The 7,820-nt window shown below is 44.8% G+C and overlaps 2 protein-coding genes across 2 annotated transcripts; both read right to left on the bottom strand.

Moving 5' to 3' along the window:
- Window positions 1–2,606: 2,606 nt before the first annotated feature.
- Window positions 2,607–3,821, bottom strand: leap2 (liver-expressed antimicrobial peptide 2). The gene is made up of 3 exons (XM_085905069.1): window positions 3,602–3,821; window positions 3,372–3,523; window positions 2,607–2,994 (listed from the first exon to the last, which is right to left on the bottom strand). Exons 1-3 carry the CDS (start codon window positions 3,677–3,679, stop codon window positions 2,940–2,942), a joined length of 285 nt encoding a protein of 94 aa, XP_085761195.1. The 5' UTR covers window positions 3,680–3,821; the 3' UTR covers window positions 2,607–2,939.
- A 1,424-nt stretch (window positions 3,822–5,245) lies between these two features.
- On the bottom strand, window positions 5,246–7,263 carry bmp15 (bone morphogenetic protein 15). The gene is made up of 2 exons (XM_085905059.1): window positions 6,764–7,263; window positions 5,246–6,547 (listed from the first exon to the last, which is right to left on the bottom strand). The coding sequence occupies exons 1-2, from the start codon at window positions 7,101–7,103 to the stop codon at window positions 5,670–5,672; spliced, it is 1,218 nt and encodes a 405-aa protein (XP_085761185.1). The 5' UTR covers window positions 7,104–7,263; the 3' UTR covers window positions 5,246–5,669.
- Window positions 7,264–7,820: the final 557 nt, after the last annotated feature.

Raw genomic sequence — 7,820 nt, 5'->3', positions numbered from 1 at the left:
TCAATATCACAATATAACACATGGTCATTCACGCAATCTACAACGTCACCCCAACTTAGTTTTGAAGGAATCAATTCACCTCCTTTTTCCATTGTCTTGTTTGTGTTCAATTGTAAAGGAATGAAGAACCGGGGAAAAACCTGCTACATTTGCGTTTGCATCTTGAAATCAGCCATGACCTTTCAGAACCAGCGGCTGACCTACACTGTTTTTGTTTCCCGGCTTTGGTGTGCTGCCAGAGTGCAAGAAAACCAAACTTCTTCTACCCTTAGCTAATACATCTTATGATTTTCCCTGCATTTCATTATGATCTTGATTTTGGAAGGAAACAAAATGAGAAGAAAGCTCCTCTTTGTTTACAATGCATTGACTAAGGAGGAGTGAAACACCAGGTTGAGCCAACCACAGATTTTTTTTTTTTGTTTGTTCCCTACAAGCAAAAAGTGTCTGTGTCTTTATCTTAGATGGGAACCCATTCCAAGCTCCTTTTGTATCAGTCGCTTTCCCCATCTAGATCTTACGGGCCTTCGCAAATTATACAAGTATTTTAATGAAGGGTTTTTGCGTCCCAAAGTGTGACGTCCCCAAGTCAACGCCATTATGCATTCCTTTATCGCCACCTGCTGGTGGAAATGTTACTTTCCAGTTGTCGACTACAATTGCGATAGCATCAAGTAAACCAATATTAGCTACAAAGTTGCTATATGATGATTGGCGAATGAAAACAATTTACGGTTTTAAAAGTCAGTTTAGACTGTTTTCCGAGCACTTTGAGGAGAAACTTTTGTACATACACAGCAGTGAAAATAGAACATCAGTCTCTGGCGCCATCTTGTGCCCCTCAGTCGCTAATCACGTACTGTACATTTTTTTTTTGTACCTGGATTGAAAATGGGTACGTTTCATTGAGCTGATTTTCTTCAGAAACAAAGCGCAAGAAAGGAGTTAAATGGAAAACAACAATCATTTAAAGCATTCCGAGCTTCACTGGGTGGGAATTAACTTAATATTGATGCGCCCCCCCTTAACATTTGTCCAGTTCAGTATTATTCACAAAGTGCTTCTGTTCAAAACATAAGAGTTCAAAACATAACATTCTTCATTTTTATTTATTTCTTTCGTTACTGTGATTTGTCAACAAAGCACCCAGAAGTCAGAATATCGGGGGGGGGGGGGGGGGGGGGGTGGACTTTGAGTGTGTGTGTGCATTTGTGTGTGTGCGCTCATAATTTTTTCACGAGTGTGTCGATGCATGAATTGAACACATTCAGAATAGACTGTTGATGTTTCCAAAGTAGTAAATAGTATTTTTAAAATCTCCAAAATGAACCTTGTACAAGTGTCATAAATGTTTACAATGACCTACCTATGTTTTGTGCGGGGGGTCTCAGATTAAATTAAATATGCGAGGTAAATCATCGCAGAGGTGTTTATCAATACTAACAAGATCTATGTGTGCCATTAAATAAAATATATAGAGCTGTCAAAGACAAAGGGACGATGTCTTCTTTTGAATATATATATGTACACTATGGTATTTATGTGTATTGGTCTCAGAGTTGAGAAAATCTATATTTACACTAACAAGTGTATTCATTCTCTTTTGTGCAGTATCCCACGAACCTATTGTAAATGGACTGGGTCATGTGGTTGAGGTCAAGACATGATGCACCTTTTCCCCAAATTAAAGCTGTCCCTGGTGTCTTAAAGTCTTGTCTGTTGCATGCTTTTGTTAAAATGCCCCAAGGATCAACAATTAGCCTTTTTTTTGTTTTGTTTTTTAAATAAAAAATGGGTGCAGCTCTGCATACTGTGTGCGAAGTCTTAGCTGATTACTTTAATTATCCCAATTTTTGCCAAACGGAAGTGCTCACAACCATAATTTCAGAAGCAGTCAAATCACGTGAGAGGCATTTGATTGTTTTATTTCACACTTAATGGGTGGTCAGGGACTCTAGATAGAAAATTACTAGTCTGGTAATGCTAGAAAGCCATTTTGTCCCCAAATTATCCCCTTAAATATTAACCGGCTCATCCATTTGGGCTAATCACTTGCTTAATTGTAGTGTGTTTAATTCCCATGGTTCCTGAAAGCACCTTTCGCAAGACTTTGATTGGTGGAAAATACAGAAGCGAGCGGAAGTTAACGTTCATATCAACGTGTACTTTTTTAGTGAATGTTGCGTCTGACGATCGGCTTTTACAAGTGATTATTCTAAACCCAATTACGAGCAGCAGCACCTCTGAGTGTTTTTGGGACGCAGCAGTCAAGATAATTTACATTTAAGACAAACCCGAAAGACGCGTTTGCGCTGACTCCACTACCCTTGCGTGATGCTCAAGGTACGTTTGATTAGATCTTTCTTTTTTTATATATATATATAATTGTTCTTGTTGTTTGGAGGGGATTTTTAAATTTAATGATTTAGTTCTGATTCACGTTTTGTTCATGGACATGTATAGCTATACATTTGTACATTTGCGATGCTGGCGTTAATTATTCTAGCGCCCTCTAGTGGCAGTAGAGGAAAATGTCTGAATAAATAGGGACATTGGCCCATAATGGATTTGGGGGAGAAAAAAAAATCATCACTTGCACAAATCAACTCAGTGAGTTTGTGTTTTATTGCAGTTGCAACACAGAGTAGACAACCAACAGTACAAAGATATTTGGGCTTTTTGAAAGTGCTAAGTTTCTTCATCAAAGTGCACCACATCCACCTGCAAGTCTTAGAATAATAATAATGCTAATAAGGTCTTGCAAAATTGTGTCGTTTGATGTGTGATAAGTGAATGCGGTGGAATAAATAAAATATGGAGGAATCAAAAGTGGATTAGGTATGAATTGCAAACGCAACACAAATATGTCAAGGTTTGTGTCAAGCTTTGTGTCATGCTTTGGTCTCATGATCGCTCTTTTTACTCTCCCTCCGTTGCATCTAGTCGTTGAGAGGCTCGGAGGGTGGCGGCTGGTGGTTAGAGCAGCGTCCCATCCTGGAAAAAAACAACGTTTTTTTAAAGTTGTGCAAGATGTGTTATAGCTAATTTGTGGCTACAATACAGGCATAAAATTCAAAAGAATCATATCATCTGTAACACAATGGAGCTCATCTTTTCTTGAAATGTCATTTGCAGGTTTTAGCAAAGGTGCACTTCAATTGCTTTCCAGTTTCACAGCAATGATACCAAACCCATAAATTTGTATTTTACGCACAGCCACACTTAACTCTGCGGCACAAATTAATTTTGTGGTATGTTATCCGTATTTATTGACCATATTTTTTTTTTTTTGAGGTGGTCACAATTAACTTTTTTTTTCCCCTGTCAGATGTGTTGCTGCTGCATTAGATTGGGAATGCCCACAACAGTACCTGCAGAGTCCAGTGGAGCATTCATAGTTGTTCTGACAAAAAGCACCAAAAGGTTTGCTGTTCATGATCCTCCACAGCGGGCTCATGCGGGCTAATCTCTTGTGCGCCGAGTATGGACTCTGCACCGGCGAGGCCAACGGACCCGAGCACACCTGCCACAGGCAAGCACACGCATGCACGCTCGAATCGTTCAGCCCCGACGCGTTCAAGCCTGTTAAAGCGGGACTCACCTGCTGCGACAGGAGCAGCAGCAGCATCAGAAGGCAAAGAGAAAGTTTCCTCAGTGGGATGCCACTGTTCTCCTGCATGTTGATTTGAACTTGTAAAAAAAAAATGCAAAAAAAACCCCAACTGTTTTGAGCCTGCCTCTCGTCGCAGCTGGTAAAATTTTGGTCGTCTTGATGCTCTGACGTTGACTTTGGGTCACGAGTGGCACCAGCAAGTCGGACCCACTGCACCGCCTTATAAAGACATTTTTGTTGGGTCATCACTTGCTCACTCCCTTTTGGGGGTGGAGGAGGTAGGGGTCGCAGGGGTAATCACCTCTGTGTCCTAAATGGGATTCGGTTTTTGCAAGCGCACACACACACTTTACCCTCATTTTCTGTGTGCACATCGATAACACAAGCTTGCACACGTGACGCCGTGTTTAAATTTTGTGTGTGTATGTTATACGTGGCAAAGGTCGTGTACTTAAATAGCAGTAAAGATACTTGTATAAAAAGTCTGGTAGATTAGAAGTTCAAAAATTAGGTGTGTTTATGTAAGCAAAGTTGCAGTGCCAAATCTCCACCTGGTGGTGGCGCTGCTGTCATTTGGCAAGAAGTCTGTGTTGACTCAGGCTGGCCTTCAACACAAACACTTGGCATAACATTTCGGGACAGCAATGAGAACTTTGAGTCCTGCTATGTGGAAATAAAGGAACGGCGAGCAGATGCACGTCTGCTTCTGGTAAACCTTCCTCAAGGTCTGGAGGGTCACAGTTCAAATCTGGACTCCGGAACCAGGATTCAGATTCACTCTTTATAGCAACCTGCTTCTTCCTTGACCATCAGATGCAATCAGTCAGTTTTTTTCTTTTGCGATGGTTTAGAATCTGAAGTCTTTGGATTGTTAGCATCAAGCTAGCTGGTTTAAGTTAGTTTGACAGTCAACTTCAGAATTGATCAACTGGTTGATAATTTGGAGAATAATTTGCGAGCAAGCGAGGGTGAGCAGGCACTGATAAATACTTAGAAATGAGATGAATAAGTGTCGATGAGGTCGATTATTTTTTTTTTTGCGTCCTCACAATAAATTGTGGCTGAACGTGTGTGTTAGAAGCACGCGCGCCCAGACGTGAGCCGCGTGGCAGGACTCAACTTTGCTGTCCCCTCTAACTGACACAGACATGACCTCATCGACCAGCTGGCAGGTTCTCATAACTCTTCAACCTGGAAGCCTTTAGTGATAATGCCATTGTGGACTTTGCTGTTTGTGAGCATGGATCGACGGGTGAGGCCAACACTGAGGTGTGACCCACTGATATGTTAAAAAAACTGGCTTTTCTCTATCATGACAAATGTGGCATCCCCTTCTTGACCGGTCAGTGACTGTACTAGTCTCTCTGTTGCCCAATGATCCTCCCGTTTCATGATTGTCTAATTGCCAACCACGAAAGAATAACAGATTTGCGTTCAACAAGGTGATATTTTTAAGGTGATATCTGTGACGAATGAATTATTGTCCTCTTGTCGAGGAGCGCCATCTGCCGGACTGGCAATGTTGGTACACAAGCATTAAAAATTATGCAGAGTACAGAATTTGATTTTGAGCATTTTGTTCACACAAGTGCAGGTTTTGTTCCCCTCCCAAACTTAGTGAAGACAAAGAGATTAATCGTTAGAAAACATAGATTTATTTTATTATTTACTTTCACTTTGAATAAAAAATTGCATTGGTGAACATTTCCTGCTTCTGTGCGGTTTCCTGGGACCCCCTCCTGTTAGAATTCGGTACAAAACAGATTATTTGAGTTTTGCGTCAGACATGTTAAAATCATATTGGTCAGCATCATGAGTCTAAGTCTAATAAATAAGCCAAAGGCAAAAAACGGTGCTTCAGTATTGAGATCAAAACGGCATACAACATGACATGCTTTCAATGTTTGACTTTGGAATGCTTTGGAGCAAGTTAGCACTGTTTATTTTCACTGCTTAACACAAAGTGATGGTGAATGGTGGTGCGCATCTCGGCATGAGCGCAGAGTCCAAACACGGCCCCCCCCCCTGCTTGCGCCTGTAGTGGCCGCAGCGCCCCCTAGCGGCACGTGCACGACTCTGCCACCATGTCCTCCAGTTCCTTGTACTCTACCTTGTTCTTGTGCACCACCAGCACGCTCATAGGCATGTACTTGTAGGGCACGCAAGAGGGCAGCGGGACATCGCCCACCCCCAGGTCGTGGATGATGGTCTGGATGATGGCGTGGTTGGGTGAGTGGTAGCCGTAGGTCAGCACACGGGGGCAGTCGCCCTGGCAGAAGTGAGGGTTGTAGACGGGCGGCGCGATGTAGTGATTCCAGTCCAGGTCCGCGAAAGACAAGCGAAAGGAGTGCAGCTTACAGCGGTTCTTGGGCGTCCCAGTTTTGCGTTTTACCGCAGCGGGAATGTCGGCCATGATGGAGGCGGAGGCGCGAGTGGCCGGAGGATCCGGCGGGGAGCTTTTGGAACTGCGGCGTCGGCGGAGGAAGGGGTGCCAGCGGCTCAGCCAACTCATGAGGTCTCCCCCTTCGGTTGAGGGCAGCTGCCTCATCATCCAGTCCTGGCCGGCCTGCTCCTCCTCCACGTACAAAAGCAGTGACGGGGCTTCCAAGTGGTGGTCCCTTCGCCACTGACGAGACGGGCCTTCGCTCTCTCGGTCCCCCTCCTGCTCTGTGCACCAGTACTGAGCAGTGAGGGTCAAGCGTCCCCCGTCCTTTTCGCCTCTGAGCACGCGAGTGCCGACGTCCGCCTCTGTCCAGCGCTGATGGGGCTCCATGGTGGTGAGCAGGCTCTCCTCGCCTGGCCACATGACCTCGGCGTGGCAGCGGGGAGGCGCGAGAGCGGCAGAAGACCGAAGGTGAACGAAGGATGCTCGGATCAGCTGCTCCGAAGAAAGAATGTCCACATGGTACTGGACACTGAAGTTGTAGTGGTGGTCTTTAAGGTAAGAACAAAAAGACACGTTAAGATGATTAGACCTATGCCAAGGCATCCACGAAACCTGGTAATCCCATATAAAGTAGTCAAATCAGATCTGATTAAAGCTGTTTGGACGTTTTCAAACTTTTAGCCAGACTAAAGCATGTTTGCACATGTCAAGCAATGGCCCACTAATACAAAAAAAGAAAATGGCTCACTGAATGTATTTCTTACCTTTGGACGCCGGCAGGTACTGCATCGACGACGCGGAGGGTCTGAGCAGCCGTACTGTGTTGGAGCCGAACTTCCGGTGTTGTTTGGGTCTACCGCCCGGTCCCGCCGCGCTGCTGTACAAACTCAACATGAACTGCAGGTTCTGGTCGGCCTTCTGTTCGTCGGTCAGCGGCCGGTGGTGGGCGCCTAGGGCCTCGGCGTCGCGGCGGCGCCTTCCGCGACGGGGAGACATTTTGGATCCGGCCGCAAGCCCACACGGCTGGAACGCCAGAAAGGCGAGGACCTGAACCAAGGCCAGGGACAGGAGCAAGACGCACGGGAAACTGGTCTGGCCGCGCATCTTCGGCACGAGAAGCTCTGGGCACTAGTGAGCTCCGTTAAGGAGGCGACAGACAGCGACCATCGTCGGTGTGGCCGCGGGTGCGACTCACTGCAGGCTCATCGGGTTGCAGACCATCGTGGACTCGACTTCACGCTAGCCGGGACTCAGGGTGAAGTCAATTAAGCCTTCGGGTGTGGGGGAACCGCCCACCGAGCGCCTTGAAGCCACGTGACCCGTGCGTAAAATGTGCGTAAAAGTTGCAGCGCCGTAGCGGCCTCCGGTGGATAATTTGTTATTTTTGTCACACACACATTCACACTGTCACACACATTCACACTGTCATATGTGGGAATCGGACTCACGGTGTCAGCACACAAGACAAGCAAGTGTACTCCTACGCCATCAGCCACTTCCATGGAGGATGTCATTAACTTACGCAATACTCATATCACTTTCAATGTAAACGCAGAACCTCCCACCTCTTCATAGTACTATAAGCTTCATTGTTATGGTTGGATTTTACTTTTTAAACATGAATATTTTGACTTGACTTTATTTATAGTTGTAACCCCCTTCAGGATTTTTTTTGAAAAACTTGAGGCTTTACAAATCATTCCAAGTATTAAAACTCATAGTAGCATTATCTAATAATTTGTTCCAGGTCTATTTAATAAAATAAACCAACACACTGAAGGTACTGACCCAAAAAAAGTTGTGTAAAACGTCTGTTTTGAT

Source organism: Syngnathus leptorhynchus, chromosome 2 (genome assembly GCF_054491065.1).
Source record: "Syngnathus leptorhynchus isolate UIUO chromosome 2, UIUO_Slep, whole genome shotgun sequence".
Classification (NCBI taxonomy): Eukaryota; Metazoa; Chordata; class Actinopteri; order Syngnathiformes; family Syngnathidae; genus Syngnathus; species Syngnathus leptorhynchus.
This window is presented reverse-complemented; position numbering and strand designations above follow the sequence as displayed.

What these genes read in the sequence shown, in the direction of transcription:
- leap2 (XM_085905069.1), bottom strand. Translation starts at nt 3,679, where the DNA reads ATGCAGGAGAACAGTGGCATCCCACTGAGGAAACTTTCTCTTTGCCTT. An exon ending in TGCTGCTCCTGTCGCAGCAG is followed by an intron (nt 3,524 to 3,601) that starts GTGAGTCCCGCT and finishes TGCCTGTGGCAG; the next exon opens with GTGTGCTCGGGTCCGTTGGC. An exon ending in TGCTCCACTGGACTCTGCAG is followed by an intron (nt 2,995 to 3,371) that starts GTACTGTTGTGG and finishes GTTTTTTTCCAG; the next exon opens with GATGGGACGCTGCTCTAACC.
- bmp15 (XM_085905059.1), bottom strand. Translation starts at nt 7,103, where the DNA reads ATGCGCGGCCAGACCAGTTTCCCGTGCGTCTTGCTCCTGTCCCTGGCC. An exon ending in GTACCTGCCGGCGTCCAAAG is followed by an intron (nt 6,548 to 6,763) that starts GTAAGAAATACA and finishes CTTACCTTAAAG; the next exon opens with ACCACCACTACAACTTCAGT.